Source organism: Camelus dromedarius, chromosome 1 (genome assembly GCF_036321535.1).
Source record: "Camelus dromedarius isolate mCamDro1 chromosome 1, mCamDro1.pat, whole genome shotgun sequence".
Taxonomy (NCBI): Eukaryota; Metazoa; Chordata; class Mammalia; order Artiodactyla; family Camelidae; genus Camelus; species Camelus dromedarius.
In genome coordinates, this window is record NC_087436.1 from 83,265,356 (window position 1) to 83,283,366 (window position 18,011).

General features: G+C 39.7%; 2 protein-coding genes across 3 annotated transcripts in view; one reads left to right on the top strand and one right to left on the bottom strand.

Annotated features, from left to right (window-relative positions):
* HERC5 (HECT and RLD domain containing E3 ubiquitin protein ligase 5) overlaps nt 1-14,166 on the top strand; it is a 37,869-nt gene extending 23,703 nt beyond the window's left edge. The window contains exons 15-23 of one of the 2 annotated variants that reach the window (XM_031433767.2): nt 474-584; nt 2,130-2,300; nt 4,658-4,801; nt 5,728-5,894; nt 9,958-10,024; nt 10,947-11,017; nt 12,473-12,656; nt 12,740-12,842; nt 13,895-14,166. In XM_031433767.2, the coding sequence (XP_031289627.1) occupies nt 474-584; nt 2,130-2,300; nt 4,658-4,801; nt 5,728-5,894; nt 9,958-10,024; nt 10,947-11,017; nt 12,473-12,656; nt 12,740-12,842; nt 13,895-14,100 (1,224 nt within the window). In that variant the 3' untranslated portion in view covers nt 14,101-14,166. The remainder of the gene's footprint in view (nt 1-473; nt 585-2,129; nt 2,301-4,657; nt 4,802-5,727; nt 5,895-9,957; nt 10,025-10,946; nt 11,018-12,472; nt 12,657-12,739; nt 12,843-13,894) is intronic. The other variant, XM_031433769.2, reaches the window with a different exon arrangement.
* A 3,151-nt stretch (nt 14,167-17,317) lies between these two features.
* Nucleotides 17,318-18,007, bottom strand: PIGY (phosphatidylinositol glycan anchor biosynthesis class Y). The gene has a single exon (XM_010983096.3). The coding sequence runs from the start codon at nt 18,005-18,007 to the stop codon at nt 17,792-17,794; it is 216 nt and encodes a 71-aa protein (XP_010981398.1). The 3' UTR covers nt 17,318-17,791.
* Between the last annotated feature and the right edge of the window lie 4 nt (nt 18,008-18,011).

Genomic DNA, 18,011 nt, shown 5'->3' on the forward strand with positions numbered 1-18,011 from the left:
CTAAAGGGCTGTTGATGCCAGTTCAGCAGCTAACCTGAGATTTTAAAATTTCTTTTCTCTGAAGGTTGTAATTCTCCTCCTAGCACATCAACGTTTGCCTGACAAAAATCACATATGAGCTAACCAGCTATCTACTAATGATTCCATTCCCTGTTGACCAAATGCATCTGAACTAACTCACATTTCACAAGTGCAGGTGGCAACAGAGCAGGCTCTTTGGGAATGTGTCCAGAGTTTATAATTAATGGCTGAATTAAATGAGCACTGAACATACTGTTTATATACCATTCATTGATACACAGAAAACATTTTCTTAGAATTTTATGTGTATCAGTACTGCTGACCAGCATTTTGGGTTGCCTTGGCTATAGGTACTAAGACCTTAAACCATCAGGGATTTGAGGCTAAGAGGTAAGGCGTTAAGATTTCTCTGTCCTTTCATTTATCAGAACTGTTGTCATTTCCATTTTTAGGACACTTCAGTAGACATCCAGTCTCCTGTCATATTCAGTCATTTTCCATTTATCTTTAACATTCTGTCGAAAATTAAACTACTGTATGCAGACTCGCTTTTAAAAATACAGGTATGCATGCTCTATTTTGTCTTCATTAGCAAGTCAAATGACAAGGACCTTTTTCAGGGTATAGTATTTGGCGGGTATTAAGGGAGCCACCCACTGGTGAAACCAATGGTCATAACCTTCATGGAACTCGTACTCTAATGAAGAAGGTAAGAGCGACTGTCATAATTTGGGTTGGCCTTGAGGCGTACTTGGGCTTCAGTAGCAAAGGGCAGAGCTTGGGCAGCTGGCCTGGTTGTAGGGCTTTTCCCTTGAGGTTGGTGCCTGTAGTCTTGTGAATGGTGCTCAGAGAGGAACAGCAGACCTGGGCTTGTTGGAATTAGCACCAGTATTTAAGGAGGTCCAATCTAGTGGGAAAACATAGTAGTGGGAATAGAGGTGACAGAAGATTCTTGAAACTCAGACCCAAATAAATGGCTGGTACTCTGTGATGGTGCCACAATAAATGTTCGTAAAAAGTGTTTCCTTTTGGGTGTGCTTACTGTCAGCATCTGAGTTAGTTCTGTTTGTCAGCTTATCCTGCAAAGTGGTTTTGAACTTAAGGTTGTACAGTTAAAAATGCCTCAGGAAATGGACCTCAACACATTGTTGTAAGGATTAAATTTGTTACATAAGTAAAGCACTTGGAACAGTGCCTCATACAAAGTAAGTGCCCAACAGTGTTAGCTCTTGTTATCACTTCACTCTCTTTTCATGTAGATATGCACGGATAATATTCAAATAGATGTAATAAAAGTAGACATTTTCACATAGTGCAGTTACCATAATAAAACAAAATAGGAAATTGATGATTTCTAAGTATGACCATTAATGAAATATTTAACAAAGGACAATGGAAGGAAAAAAGATAGAAGAACTCTATCTTGCTTCAACTCTTGTAACTATTCTCTCCTGATTTTAAACAAGCTTCCAGTAATTATTTTGCAGAATTTGATTGCTCCTTATTTTGCTAAGAGATACAAATGATCCCAAATTGCCATTTGTTTTCAGATGGACAGTTTGCGTGTGTCTCTCTCTTATATTAACTTCCTAGATTATCTGTCCCCTGAAATCTCTTGTCTGGGTTTTCCTCCTAGCAAAGAATATCTTTAGAGAGGCCTCTCCTTCTGCACTTCCCTGCACTCGGCTGCTTTTCTAAACTTCTCGGCTTCTCTTCCTGATGAGCGTGTTAGTGTCAGGCTCTGCTTCATTGTTCACTAATAGTCTCAAGGCCACTGATGAACATAGTGATTGATGATGACTGAAGTGGTTGTAGTTGTGTCTACGGGATAAAGTGGTCCAGTGGGGTCTGCAGTTGGTCACCATCCTGCTCACCCAAGTTGGCTCCACAGAGCTTTTCATTCCCCAGGTCCCGTGTTTCCTCTGTTTGCTGGGAGGTGGCGGGGTGGGGGATATTGAATATATAGCGTATCTCCAGTGGTGTATATAGGGCCCTTTGCATAAATGTTTGTGACGTGTGCTTAAAATAAACTGAACCAGTTTTTCCACTTTGTAAATTTCTACTTAGAGCAAATGGTGAAATGAAGTGAAATGTTTCTCTTTTCCCAGGAGAAGAAATTACGCATGTGTATGAGGTTGGCTGGCATTATGGGACGAGAAGGGTCCCCACTGGCCTTGCTGCCCACCTTTAACCTAACAGTCAGAAGGAATCACTTGATTGAGGATGCTTTGAATCAGCTAAATCAGTTCGAGAATGAAGATCTGAGGAGGGAGTTACTGGTAAAGTACAATTCCCACTTAACATTTTGGCTGCTGGGAGAAGGAAAACGTAAAAGAATGTAACAGTGGGCCTTACAGAGGGGAATTGGCTCCGTTTTCTGCTGGGGTGTCCATGTTGGAGATCCCCTAATTCCCCAGGTGCCTGTGAATTCCAGGTGAGAGCTGGAGGCACTCGGTACACGCTGACTAAGGAGGAGCAGGTGAAACGGTTGTGTTCCCCCAGCCTGGTCAGGTAGCTCGCCCACCACTAGCCCTGAGGTCCAGTCCCTCCTGAGGCCTGGCTGATCACTACCTTTTAAGGGTTCCAGTGACATGTGGATGACACAGAGGAGAACTGAGGGTTTGTTTCTGCTCTCGTGCCGGAACCCAGATTGCTTTGTCGAAGAAAGAACTTACTGACTATGTAGTGTTTTGAGGGTATAATTGTAGATAATCCCCATGTCCTGAACATTCATTAATGGTCTTTGGTTTAATTACTGTCTAAGCTGTCTTACTAATGGATATTTGACACAGAATAACAGTACTGACTGGAGGACCTAATGAATGCCTTCCTTGCGCCAGGAACTGTAGTAAATGTTTTACACCTACTTGTATAACTCTTTCAACCACACTGTAGAAGGTTCTGTTTTTACCTCTTTTTACAGATGGGGAAACTGAGGTACAGAACTGTTAGGTTTCTTATCCCAGGGTGACACAACTGATAAGTATCAGAGCCCAGCTTTCAGGCTCTAGACTTTGCACTTAATCAAGACCAGTAAAGATTTTCCTGATAATATTTATTAGAGTGTGTTATGGGAAGCATTAGTTTATCACTTGTCCTGTTCAGATTAAAGAATGATTGACTTGACTAAAGCTAAAAGTATGTTGCACTGAGGTTTACAGTTAGAGTTGGCATTTCCACATATTTTTGCACATAATTTAAAAATCTTACGAACTCATTAAGTGATTCTAACCTTTGTCAGCCAGCCAGTCCACTCAGTTATTTTAGTTCCACTTTTATATTTCATTCATTCATTTAAAAAATGTAGGTAACATTTGATAAGCAGTTACCATTTTCTAGACTATGTGAAGCATTTTACCTGTGTTATCCCATTTAATCTTTCTGATGATCTTGTGGGAAAACTGAGGCTTTGTGAGATTAAAGAGCTTGCCCAAATGAAGGGGCAGGGTAAGGGTTTGACGCTTGGTCTTATGATAAAGATTTTAAATAACTCACTGAGGTTTGAAACTTGCATCTCTGCAAAGTAGAAGAGGCTTTCAATCCAAATAACCCAGTAAAAAGAGCTTTCGGGAGTGCTGTCGGAATATTCCAGATGGAAATGCTGAGCAGGCCTTTGGAATGAGCGTGTGTCAGTCAGGAGAGAAGACAGAATGGATAGGAGGGTTAAACCTGTGCACGTGATGAATGAAATTTAAAGAAAAAATGAGCATTCGTGGAGAGAGCAGAGAGAGGACAGCAGTGCGGGCACAGAGCTGCAGGGATTTCTGTTACTAAAGCAGCACGAGAAAGAAGAGAGAAACAAAAACCTCAACAGTGCTTCATGAGAGAAGGCAGGGGGAAGAGAGTGAGGAAAGAGGAGGTGACCAGCAGTGGAAAATGAGTTGGTGAAATCAAGGAGATGGGGCATGAGAAAAAGTCCCTGGAAGTGGGGAGTCCAAGGCTCCTGGTCCCCATGGAGAGAAGCATTTATAAGTAGAGAAAAGGGTTTGGAAGTTGGTGTTAGAGGAGAGGAAGCCAGTATTGTCTGTATTGGAAACAATAGTGTTGAGATTTTTTTTTTTCTTGTAAGAATAAGGGAGGGCTTATTAACACATTTGTAAACTGATGTGAAGGATTCCAGGAAGGAAGGCAGGAAGGAAGAGAGCGAGTAATTAAAGGAGCAGAGATGGGTTATGAGAGAATTATCTTGAGGAGGGATTGGTGTCATCAGGTGGGAGGCTGCCTTCTCATGGAATCAGCAGCCAAGCCAGTAAGTGCTTTATGCGTGCTTTGGTTTTTCTGTTTTTTGAAAATCTTAACATTTATGATTTCTTTATGTTTATTTCCATTATGCTTAATATAGCTTATGACTATAAAAATGATGCCAGTTGAGGTCAAGTTAATGTAAAGACATCAGACTCTTGGGTTTGGCAGACAGAGGGTTAAGTCTTAGCAGCTGTGTAACCTTGGGAAAGTTGGTCAAGTTCTTGAAGCCTCTCCACCCTCATAGGATTAATAGGAAAATTAAATATAACATGAGTAACTTGCTTACCACAGTGCCTACCAAACACTTGGGTCCACAAATAATTATTAAATGAGATTGAATACAGCAATACAGAGTTCTGCAAGTGATGCATCATTTACTCTGTTTCCTTAGGTTTCATTTAGTGGAGAAATTGGATATGACTTTGGAGGTGTCAGGGCAGAGTTTTTCCACTGTCTGTTTAAAGAAATGACCCGACCAGAGTACGGCTTGTTCACATATCCTGAAGAGGCTTCCTGCATGTGGTTTCCTGTCAAGGTAAGTCCTCTTTTTCTTTGCTTATGCTATTTCCTGATAGAAAAGGCATATCATGCACCATAGAAAATTAGGTTCTGTAGACTGTTCTATATAAATAGGAGAGGAATTAGTGATATAATTATGGAGATAAATTTTAATTCTAAAAATGTGTTATTTTCTCTAACATGCAGACCTCTCCCTGAGTTTCCATGTCCACATGGAGAACTTAAGCCATATATATATACATATATATATATATGTGTGTGTTTTTGACCATTTATACAATGTGTAGATTAAAATGAACCCTTCCTTTCTCAGGCATTCATTCTTTTAGTTCTGTTTTGCCCCAATGAATTTAAAGACAAAGGCTATGAAAAGAAATTATGAAACCTTTAGTTTATAAGGACTACGAGCCTCATGTGTTTGTATTCCTGTTAATACTTTTATTTTTTATTGAAATATATTTGACTTATAAGATTATATAAATTTAAGTTGTATAACATGTTGATTTGATACATTTATATTATAATATGGTTGCCATTTTAGTGATAATTAACACCTCTGTCACATCACTTGTTTCTTTTTAGTGGTTGGAATGATTAAGGTCTGGTATCTCAGCAAGTTTGATGACTGTGATAGGGTATTGTTGTCCCTCTTCACTCTACTGTGCATTTGATTTCTAGGACTAATTTGCTACTCATTGCAGTTTTTTCCCACTCAGCAGCAGCTCTCCTATACCCTCACCCCATCCTGTTAACGCATTTAGTAACCAAAACTGTGGCAAGGATTTAAATTGACTTACTGATTGAATATAAACTCTAAATATTCTTACCTCAAATTTTTTGGTTTTAATTTGTGATTTGATTTTGTGAAAAGGTTTACTTAATATAAATACTCCATTGTACTGCTAAAAATTCATCGTATATTAAGTTTTTTTTTCTTTTCAGCCTCTATTTGAGAAGAAGAGTTACTTCTTCTTTGGGGTTCTGTGTGGACTTTGTCTGTTCAATTGCAATGTTGCCAACATCCCTTTCCCACTGGCTCTGTTTAAGAAACTTTTGGACCAAACACCATCATTAGAAGACTTGAAAGAACTCAGTCCTGTTTTGGGAAAGTAAGTTAACATAACTGTTTTTTTCAGAACTCTGTATAACATATATTTAGATAAATATTTAAACACACACACACCCCTGTAGTGTTTTCACATTCAACAGTAGCATTCTAGATACTTTAAACCAGTTTTAACTTTGACAAGAATTGTTAGATAAGAATTTGACTTTCTAAAATTAAGAAAAGTTGGTTTTTTGTATTAGTCCTCACTGCTTGCATTAACCTTTGGACTTTATTTGTGTAGAGACAGTCGTGACAGAGCACAAGTTACACTTCGGTGCACAGCCTGCAAGTGATGTTTATTTTAAAAGTTGTTTCACATCATCACCTTTAAAATGAAAACTTACTTCTAAGTTAAAAGACAAGCCACCACCTTGAAAATATATTGGTAACACATAATAGAAAGGGTTAATATCCCTACTCTGTAAAGCGTTCCTGTAAGAAACGTTGTCAGAGTATACAAGAAGGCAACTCACAGAAGAAGCAATAGAAATGGCTCATAAAATAAAAGACGGTCAATCTCACTAGTGATCGTGGAATGCATACTAAAATAAGAGGCTAATATGCATTTCAAGTTGACAGTGGTTGGAAATGCTGGTGATGGTCGTGTCAGCAAGGGTGTGGGAACCCTCTAATTTGAGGAATTGTGAGTGGAAGTGTAAACTGGTAACTTGTTTTCAGCGCACAGGGTGGCTATATAGCGGTACCCCCTTACCTGTGGGAGATGTGTTCCAGCACCCCCAGTGGATGCCTGAGACCATGGGTAGTGTTGAACCCTGTATCTACCCTGTTTTCCTCTAGACATGACATAACTATGATAAAACTTAGTGTATACAGTCAGCACAGTATGAGATTAATAATGACTAACAATGAAGTAGAACAATTATAACAATACAGTGTAATAAAAGTTATGTGAATGTGGTCTCTCTCTCTCTCCAAATACCTTATTGTACAAACCTAATGCCTTTTCCATCCTAACTGAGCACTTGTCATGCACCTTGCCTGTAACTTTTACAGTTGAGGCACAACAGCATGAGTTTCTTTTTCTTTCTTCAGTTTCACAGATGGAAGATTCTTTTCTTACTGGAGGTCCTAGCAATCTCAGCGTATGATTTTTTTTCTTTTCTTTCCTTATTAACTCAAGAACTTCTGCCTTTTCACTTAAAGGATACTCTTCATGCTTCCCTCTGGCACATCTGAATTGCCAGCATCACTGCTCTTGCGCTTTGGGCCCAATATTAAGTAAAATAAGGGTCACTAGAACACAAGCACTTTGATGCTGCAGGGGTCACAAGACAGCTTCTAGGTGACTAGGGATCTGCTGGAGAAAGGGATGACTCATGTACCGGACAGACAGAGTGGGAGGGCCTGAGATTTCATCCTGCTTCATGGAACGGCATAAAGCAAAACCGTGGATAAGGGGGGACTACTGTACTTAGCATCAAAACACGTTTGCTCCTTTGACCTTTAGACATTTCCCACTCAGAAACACACAGTCACGCAAAGATCTGTGTAACACTGATGCGCATGTCTAGTTCCTCAGTAAGGGAATTAGTATTTTTGGTATATTTACACAGTGGAATACTGTGGAGATTTTTAAAAGAATGAGAACAGGAGTATGATCCTATTATTCCTATTTTACAGATTAGGAAACTGAAACGCACACAAGTGAGGTAGCTTGCCCCAGACCCCACAGTGACAGAACCATGATTTGAATATAGGCAGTCTGGCTCCAGAATCCCATTATTAACCAATATACTAACTATACTTATAAGGAAAAAAATATTGAGAGGTTTAGAAAGGAGGAGATAATTTTTTTTAACTGAAAACATTGAAAGCTTATGCATAAGAAGACTTAATAAACCAAATATACATAAACTCAGTAAAGGTAAAGATCATTAAATATGTATTAGCATTACTCAAACTTTTATGTCTTAAGACTCTCTTAAAAATTAAGAGAGGACCCCGGAGAGCTTTTATGTATATCTTACATTGTTTACATTTGTCGGTATTTACAGTATTGGAAGTTAAAAGTGAGACATATTTTAAATACAGAAATACACACTCATCTGTTAGCTTTCATATAGCCCCTAGAAAATTCTGCCTTGTACTCACAACAGAATGTGAAGGAGGTAACATCTTAGTATTAAGAAAACAGTTTTGACTTTGTGGACCCCTATAAAGGCCTTAGGGATTCCCACAAGTTGTTGGTCTGGGTCACACTTGGAGAATCACTGATCTCTATATTCATTGCAACTCCTATTTTAATCCTAGCAGGTTTAAAAAAGAAAAAAAAACAAAAACTTGACGTGCTGATTTAAAATTTATATAGATGAACAAAGGGCCAGGAATAGCCAGAAATAATTTGTAAGGTGAATAAGGATGGGGAACCTAGCCAACCAGGTATCAAGGGTTATTAGAAAGCTGCATTAGTTAGGGCAGTATGGTATTGATGCAGGCTTTCTAGTGGGACAGGAGAGCACAGAAACTGACCCTACACACATGGCACTTTGTTAGAGGTAGTAGATTAAATCAGTGGGAATAGAAGTACTAGTCAGTTAATGCATCCAGGGAAAAAATGAGGGCAGGCATCTTAGGGCATACAAAAAAAATCAACTCTGTATGGATAAAGGACTTAAATATTGAATGCAAAAATGATGAAAATATGGACACATACCTTTCTCACCGTTGGGACTTCTCAAGCAAGACATAAAAAGTTAATGTTGGTACATTAAAGGAAGGATTGATAAATTTAATTGCAGTAAGATGAAGGAAGTTCCCTGTTCATCAAGAGATACTTTGATGAAAAGATCCTCTTCAAATCGTAAATATTTGTGTAACATTTAGGGGGTGGTAGAAAAATAAGATAAGGGAGGTACCCCTGATAGGTAGGTATAAGATGTTGGCAATGTTTTAGTTCTTGTTTGGGGAGGCAGGTTCACAGATGTTCTTCATAAACACACCCATAAATAAGCAAATAAACTGTAGATGGACATATAATGACAGAGTATCATGAACCAAGTATTACGATGAATCCAAATTTGTCAGCCAAGTTCCCATTACTCTCCCTCACCCCCCAAAAAACACAGTGAATAAAATACAGTCTATTTTTATCCTGATTCCATAATAAAAGACCCAGCATCTTATCACAGTATGGTAATAAAAAAAATCCATCAAGGGAGAAGGAGAAAGTCAACTTGGATTCCACCTTCTCCCAGAGGCCTTCCCCAGTGACATACATCCCTTCAGAAAGAGTTAAGCAGGCTCTCCCAAATTGTACCTTTATATTGTTTCTGGCTGCACATACCTGATAGCACTGTAGGTAAGACTTTCATCAACCCTACTATTCTCAGGGCTTATTGATAATAATTTATGTCTCAACTTAATATCCCTTATGCCTGCCATATCAAGTACTTAGTGTTTGTTGAATGAATAAATGAGTGAAGGACCACATACTATAATAAGCAATGTATTACTTTAAAAGAAATTTTATAAAGTACCATTAGAACAACAGAAGATGGAAATATAAAAAGACTGACCTCCATGCTGATATAACCTCTGTTCTCACAGATGCCTTGAGACAATTAAGGCAGTGAAATTTCTTGTCTGTCTTAAGCTTGAGGATATTGGGACAGGAGATACAGAGAAGGTCTTTTGACCCACCTATTCCTCAAAAATTTTAAGAGATAACTTGATAATTAAAAGGACATCTATTATTCTGTAAGTAAAATTTAAAAGCTCAAGGAAAGGTGACACCAGTTTGAGTTTCTGTATCAGTGAGTGTGTTAGCTTTCCTTTTCAGAACAGATGCCTACAGTCACGGGGTAAAAGTTGGGGTGGAGGGAAGAGAGCTGGGAATTAGGTGGAGAGCCTACAGAATTGCAAATAAACCTCCATTCTCACACCTTGGGTGAGGTCTGGCCCTAGTTAGACTCTTAATACACAGAAACAGGTGCTGTGAACTGACCCTGACCCCCCACCTTGAGAACAGGCATGCTCTTGACGTTTATTTTAGTGTAGCTGTCGTGATTATTGATTTCTTAAACACAAAATCATTTGTTCCTTAGGAGTTTGCAAACACTTCTGGATGATGAAGGCAATGACTTTGGGGAAGTATTTCACGTCTGTTTTAATGTGAGTAACAATAATGAAATTGCAGATCATATTTAAACTGATTAACCTTTGTATACGTACCTTTAGTAAAAAACCAAACTGAACCAAGCTAGTACAAAAGGTGCTTTTGTTTTGTTTTGTTTTCATTTTTCATGAGCAGGGTGTATCAGTTAGCTTTTACTATTTAGCAGCCAACATCTAAACTTAGTGGCTTAAAGCAAGAAACGTGATTCTGTGGGTTTCCAGACAGGGCTGACTTGGCCGGGCTGCACGGTCCACAGTGGCCTTGCTCACATACCTGGTCATTGGCAGGCTGGTCAGTTTATGGGGTGTCCTCTGGAACAGCTGTCTCTGTGCTAGTGGTCTCTTGTCCTCCAGGCTCTGAGGCGTCTTCACAGAGTGGTCTCAGGGTTACACAGAGTGGAAAGAGATGGCAGGCCCCAACACCTCAGCTTCTTTTCAAGGTTTTGCTCCTGCCATACCCTGTTGGCCAGAGTACTTCACATGGCCTCACCCAGATACACGGGCCAAAGAAATAGACTCCCCTCTTGATGGGAGGTGGGTCACATTGCAGAGGGGCAAGAATACCGGGATGGGAGGAACTGGTGGCCTTTTTTTTTTTTTTTTTTTTTTTTTTTTTTGCTAATCTACCACACTGGGTCTGTACTGTATAAAGTGAATACTGAGGTGGCGATTTTCCAATTAATTTTTTTAGTATGATCAGCTGAAATAGATAATTCAAGTTTTTGTAAAAAATTCATTTTCCATTCTGCATGATAAAGGTGGTAATTTTTTATTTATACATTTCTCGCTCATTTTTATGACAAAAAAGTACATTTCTACAAATTTTTGAGGAAAAGAGGTGTGCTCCAAAGTGTTTTTGTTGATAGTAGATGTTTATGATTACTTGGGAGATACTATATGAGTTCATTTGTGGTTACAGGTGCACTGGGACAAAAATGATGTAGACTTAATTCCTGATGGAAGTCACGTAATTGTCAGCCAGACTAACAAGTAGGTACAAAGAAATGAAATGTTTGGGTTTTTTATACACTGTATTTATTTCACTGGACTCTAAAAATTCCTTGTAATTATCATTTTCCTTTCTTAAGTAATCACTTTTCAATAAGGCAGAGAGTTGGTGCATATTGTGTATATGAGTGTGTCTCCTGGACTTTGTATTCTGGCTGAGAAGGAAATGGCTTTCTTGGGGAGGCCTTCCTTTATCTTCTTGTCTAGAATGATACCACTGACTTCTCTCTTTATCCCCTTGCCCTGCTTTACTTTTTCTTTTCATGTCACACATTACCTACCTTTTGGATTTTTTGCTTCTTTACTTATCAGTGTTTCCCCCAGCTCTAAGGAGCTGCGTGATGGCAGGGACTTGGTCTGCGTTGCTCACCACTGTACTATATCCAGTACCTAGAGTGGTCCACAGCGGTGCCCGGTCCCTAGCAGGCACTTAGTTTTGTTAATATTAGAGGTTGCTGTGGTATCTTGATTTCCTGGTACCTAATGGGATGCCATTTAAAGCCATAGAGTTTGGGATCATAGAATGAATGTTCCCTTGATAACTGGGCAGAGTAGCAAAGAGATGTCTAGTTAGCCTGCTAGCCTAAGCCAAATGTTTTTCTTTGATTTTTTTTAAATCTTTATTTTAAAAACCTTTGTATTGTAGCATAACATACAGAAAAGTATACAGATTATAAGTTTGCAGATCAAGAAACAGAACACTTCTAGCTCTTGGGTACATTTTATGGATAAGCCCCAATTTATCCATAGTATGACTGACTGCCTCTGGCCCCTTTCCGTAAAAGAATTAGCAAACGTGCCCAAAGGAAGAAACTGCAAGTCGAGTGCTGGGCTCACCTCAGAGAGTTCTCTTCTCTCTTAGTCCTGAGGCTTCTTGAGTCTTGACTCAGATTCGGAAGCCTGGAGCTAGATGTGCTTTGGTGTGTTACCCGGCTCTTTCTAGTTCTTCCGGCTGGGAACATTTGCTGCCAGCTGCTCATCATAGCTAGATGCATAAATCCCCTTTTTGTTTGTGTCTAACCACAAATAATATTACTCACTTTGACAAATTCATACAGTACAGAAGAGTGTAAGATAAAATATGAAAAGTTTCCTCCATCTCCCCAGCCCATTCCCCAGAGCTGATCACCGATAACAGGTCAGGTTTTATTCTTCCAAACTTCCTCTTTTCTAATCTGACAATTCTCCTAACTGCGTGACCTTGAGCATCATGTACCTTCACTGTGGCTCAGTTTCCTCTTCACCAAAATGCCCCAAGAACCTGCCTCAGAGAATTTTATGAAGATTAAATTAGATAATATGTGAAACACAGCTCTAAGTTCATGGCACCGGTTGTTAGGTGTTCTAGCTCTTTATTTTTATCATTCTTTTCACCCCCTCCCCTACTTTTGTTCAGGATATTACAATAAGCTGAAATCATTTTTTGTTTCGTTAAAGGAGAGACTATGTTTCTAAGTATGTCAATTACATCTTCAACATCTCTGTAAAGGCAGTTTATGAAGAGTTTCAAAGAGGATTTTATAAAGTGTGTGACAAGGAGATTATTGAATTTTTCCATCCTGAAGAACTCAAGGATGTGATTATTGGAAATACAGATTACGACTGGGAAACATTTGAAAAGGTACTTCATACAGGCCAAGAAGTTTAAATTAAAATTTTGTTTGTTTGATTCTTGAATTTTTTTTTTTTTGCATTTTTCTGTAGAATGCACATTATGCACAAGGATACGACAATTCACATCCCACCATAGTGATGTTTTGGAAGGCTTTACACAAATTGACTTTGGAGGAAAAGAAAAAATTCCTTGGTAAGTATTACATCAGGAGTAGTTCTATAGAATCATGGCTTTTTGTAAGATAAGGAAGTCTTGTTTGTCAGAGGCACCATTTACAATGAGTCACAGTGTAAGAGCCACTCCTAGTCCAGTTGATGTCCTCTATGCCAGGCTGTCCCAACATCAAAAACCAAATGTTAATATAGGTCTTTTTCCTTTGATTTTCAACTCTGCCTGTTCTTTTCTTTGAGCTAAATATTGAGCCTTCTTTCTGTTACTGTGTCATCATTCAGTCACCCAGGCTCTGTGGGATTAACCAAGCTGTATAGTCACTTGTCTCCAGTTTTCTGCCTCACCTTTAGATTTTGATCTCAGTTTTATGCCGACTTGGTGGTTTTCCTGAGACTTGTTTAATGACTTTCTCTCTCATTTTCTTACTCAGTTTCCGTACTTATTTTTGAGAAACATTTGTCTTCTTATTCTTATTTTTATGGATAACATGTATGTTGGAAGATACTCAGACTTCTTCAGAAGCCCAACCTAACTTTCCAATCTCAACTCTTAGAGGAAATCTTTGTTCTGGCCAAGTAGTTCTCTTGTCCGTACAAGGGACAAGGTGTCCAGAGCTCACCCTGTGCCTCCCACCTCCAGCTTTCTCAGAAGATCCATCCCTGCCTTGACCCTTCACCTCCCTCCTTGTTGCCCCTCTAAACCTTTCCCTCTTTAAAGGTTCAACTTAATTCCCAACTGTCAGAAGTCTTCCTGGTCATCCCAGCCTGATTCTCCCTGCTCTGAAGTACAGCATTTACACTCAGGAGGGACTTAGATCCATGGCACCTTGCTCGGCTGCCTTACACCCTTCTTTTTTTCTCTTGCTGTTTGTCTTTTCCTATACAATCTAATATTCCCAGCCAGACTGTAAGCTGCTTGAGAGTAGTGGCTCTGTGTCAGACTTTGTGGTCTGATAATGGTCTCCAGCGCAGCTCAGTGTAGGACTCTGCACGTGTGTGTTGAATAAACACATTTTCTCCCTATAAATTTTGGTCTCAGTGAAACAGATCACTCATTTTTATTCTTCCTTTTAGTATTTCTTACAGGAACCGACAGAATTCAAGTAAAAGGTTTACAGAACATGAAAATAACATTTTGCTGTCCTGAAAATTTGAATGAGAGAGATCCCATAAGAGCACAGACATGTTTTAGTGTCCTCTACCTCCCTAAATACTCTACAATGGAAAGGGTGGAAGAAGCACTTCAGGTAGCCATCAACAACAACAGGGGCTTCGGCTGACCCTGCCCCGCACTCCTTACCCCTTTGGGGAAATGCTTTCAAAAATAAAATTAACTCAAAAATTAACATTGAAGTCTTGCTGACTGTTCAGTGTGTTTATCTGCCTTTTGAGAACTGCTCTTTTTACATGTAAGATGTATTAATAATGATATAGATTAGGCTGTTAAAACAAGGTGATCCTGAAACATGAAACGAGATAGAAGTTTTTCTTCTTGTTTTTTTTTTTCCCTCATAAACGTCTGGGTAGTTTGTCCAGGGCTGAAATGGTTCTTCTCCCTCTCAAACTGCTCTAATAAAAGTCATAGGTGACTTTCTGTTTGTAAATTGCAGTAGAAACTTGCCCATTTCCATCTCAAATATATGTATGGCCTTGGAAACCTCTGACTACTTTCTCCTCCAAGCTCTCAGGAACTGCGCGGCTTGCCTTCTCTTGGCTACCTTCCCATGTCCTTTGCCTCCTTTTCTGCCTGCTTCTCTCACTCCCTGGACCTAACGTGGTGTAGTTGTCTTTCTCACTTTGCACTCCTTCTCAATGCCACGACGTCAGCTGTTCCTTCTGTGCTGCTGATACCTAGCTCTCTCTCTCTGACCCACAGGAACTGATCTACTCCAGCATCACAGCCATTTTTTCTGAGTAGTCCATGTCTCTACCTGCATGCCAGAAATCTAGATCTGCAAGGCAGAGTGAGCTGGACCCCTGCTGCAGATAAAGTTTAGTTTTTGGAGTGAGAAAACTTTCATGGGTAGTAGTGGGAGAAAAAGGGAGTCTAGGGCTGTGCTGTCCAATATGTGGCTATTTAATTAAAATTAAATGAAATGTAAAATTCAGGTCCTGTCACACTAGCCACATTTCAAATGCTCAGTATCTATATGTGACTGGTGGCTAATATATTAGTACAAATATAAGGACTTGCCACCAAAGGGGTCCATGACACACAAAACCCCTGCAATTTTGCATGTGCTTTTTCCCTTTTTTGTGAAGGAGAGCCAGTGTTTATCAGCTGCATATACCAAAACAATTTTAAAGCGATAAAGTCCATTTGCATTAACGCTGTTATTACAGCTCCCGAATCCTTCCTGATGTGCCCCCTGCCCAGCTCCAGCCTGGTCTCCCACCACTGCCCTGCACACATGGTGTGCCACATTCTAGTCAGCTGTAACCACCTCCGTTTCCTGAACGGGCCACAGTCTCTTTCCTGCGTTTTCACAGTCTGTCTTCTGCCTGGAACCCTCTTCTCACCTACCCCTACCCCTCCTGCTTCCTCACCTTATGTCTTCAGTTCCACCTCCCCCATCCGGGTTGTTTCTCAGGATTCCCTGTGGAGATCATGGCTATCTAGTGGATGCCATGAGAGTGAATTAGTGTTTGTGGAATACGGCTACCTAGCTCTGCATTTCCCATGTGTAGTCTCTGGTTCCTCCTGCTTGCTTAGCTACCAGGGGTCCCGTAAGTTAGCCAGAAGTGCCACCTAGTGGCATGTGTGGAAGACAGCAGTCACCTCCAAATGGACTCTTTCACTAAGAGAGACAGAACTTAGAAAAGGGGACAGGCCTTTCCCTCCTCGACTATGTGCACTAGTGAGAATTTACTGTGGCTCTTGGCTGTAGCAGGTAACTTCATATTTCCTACCTCACTTAAAATGCCCACCAGCTCTGGAAGTAGGTATCATCATTTCCATGTTACCGATGCAGAGTCTGAAGTTCAAAGAGACTTCGTTAAAAGCCCCTCTGCAAGAATGGAAGAAAATGCAGAGGGGGAGTAGGTCATAGCAAGGCCTTTTTTATATCCTCAGAGTGAAAAATTCCCACTTAAAAAGCTGGTGGGAAGGCTCTCATTAACAAGGTGGTTAAATACGATCCCTGTCAGTGATGCGGATGAGGACACTAGGGAAGATAATCTTAAGAGGCTCTGAGGGGGCAAGAGGTCCCATGCCACTGTGTCAGTTGATGGTTGAGGAGGAAGAGTCCCAATTAGTGATAGAATCAGTGGGTTTACAGTGCACTGGGAGGTGGTGCGGTCAATGTGATGGTGCGTGTGGCATGAGTTCTGAAATGGGAAGCTAGTGAAGGAGTCCCCATAAAGGACAGGCTGTGCTGTGAGGAACTTAGGAAAGGAACCCACTAGAAAACCGATGGAGAATTCCCAAGAAAGGGTGTCACATCTGAGACGGTTACTAGAAGTAGCAGAATGTAGTGGACAAAATATAGAAGGCTTAAGACTTGATTGGTTGATGTTGAGGTAACGGGGCTGTCAACACTATTAATCCCTAGGCACCAGAAAGTCTGGGGACTACGTGGGCACAATCATCAAGTAGTTAATTTCTTCCCTTTGGTGGTGGTATTTAGCATCTGCAAAACTCAGGAAATATACATGAAATACTGTTAACTGGGTACTCAGAGAGGAGCTACAGCAGAGGATCTGGGGGAGGGGTCTGCCCATGGGAGACCCTACAGGGTCCTGCTCGGTTACATGACCATAGTGAGATTTAGGGTAAATTAAAAAGAATAATGCCATCTCAGGAAATGATGGGAACCTCTATAGTCTTCTGGGTTATTTGTATATTGCCATAGGGTAATTTTAAAAACAACTTGTACTACAGTATACACATTGAATTAATGCAATAGAAAATACATCTTACCTCATGTTTTAATTTTCTTTTGAAGGGGAAGAATCACTGTCTACAGCTTCTGTTAAACTAAGATTCTATTAAAAATCAATTAAGTTTATATTCAGTTCTTAGGTTTCTTTAGCGTAACTACTGAAACATTTATGTTATACCTCTGAGACAGTTACTGTACTGATCAGTCTTGTTAAAATTCAGGAAAATCAGTAACTTTTAATGTGTCAAATGCTCATGCCCTTAGTAGTGCTAAATAGGTCTTCTATGGCAGGAAATGTGGCTCAAAACATAGCCCTAAATCAATAGGACATAATCAGCTATTTGCAAGTCTTTCAACCCCACCTCTAACCCCCAGAGGCATATACTTTCCGGGGAAATCACTCTAGTTTGGCTATTAAGTGCCTCTCTAAACACAGCTTACAGTTTAAAATTTAGAATATTTTATATTTTCTCTTTCTTAGAATCACAGTCTTGTGACCAAAAGAAAAAAAAAAAGCCTGCAAATTGTTTTATGGAAAATGTCAATGTCTTATTTTATTATTGTTAATATAAGCATCTGATGCTAAAAAGACAAAGGTAATTTTACAAACTCAGAATTTTTGCAAGTTCGTGAAATTTCCATTTTATTTTAGTTTTATATGACATTAGTTCAAATGCATTTCTCTACAGGGAAATCCTCTGGAATTATTTGTCATTCTTAACATGTGATTTTACCAAAGACTGAATCTAAAACAAACATAAAACTTCAAATTAGTAACTTTTAGATGAATGGGGTAAGAAATAAAGTCAGCAGATGATGGTTGGGGCTATTAATTTCCAACAAGACACTTTGTTGAAATGTTTCTTCTGAAACACCAAGTATAATTCACCTTCAAAAAACAAGTGCAGAACCCAAGTACAATAAAGAAACCTCTGCAGCTTAAGCCTCCCATAGTCCTAAACCTCTGAGGAGCTAGGCAAAACCTCTTTCTCGCAAATTAAGTGGGTTTCCAGTATTTCCACGTGGTTGAGCTTTCAGAGACAAACATTCAGGCATATCATTAGTATAGACCACCTTGGCTCCAGCTGCATCAGTTATGCCTGAAGAGTTTAATACCCATCCAAGTCCAAAGGTGGAAGAACACATAAACGGGGATGGTGATCGGCAAGAGCAGACTGTAAAAGCACAGGCTGGCTGTGCTCGTGCAGCCCTGTGGGAAGTTTTCTTCCACAGAGGCTGAGTATAACAGTCCTGCTAATGACACCAAGGGAATAAGGACAGTCAGTGTAGGGAGAGACAAAAACATTCTT

What these genes read in the sequence shown, in the direction of transcription:
- PIGY (XM_010983096.3), bottom strand. Translation starts at nt 18,007, where the DNA reads ATGTTTTTGTCTCTCCCTACACTGACTGTCCTTATTCCCTTGGTGTCA.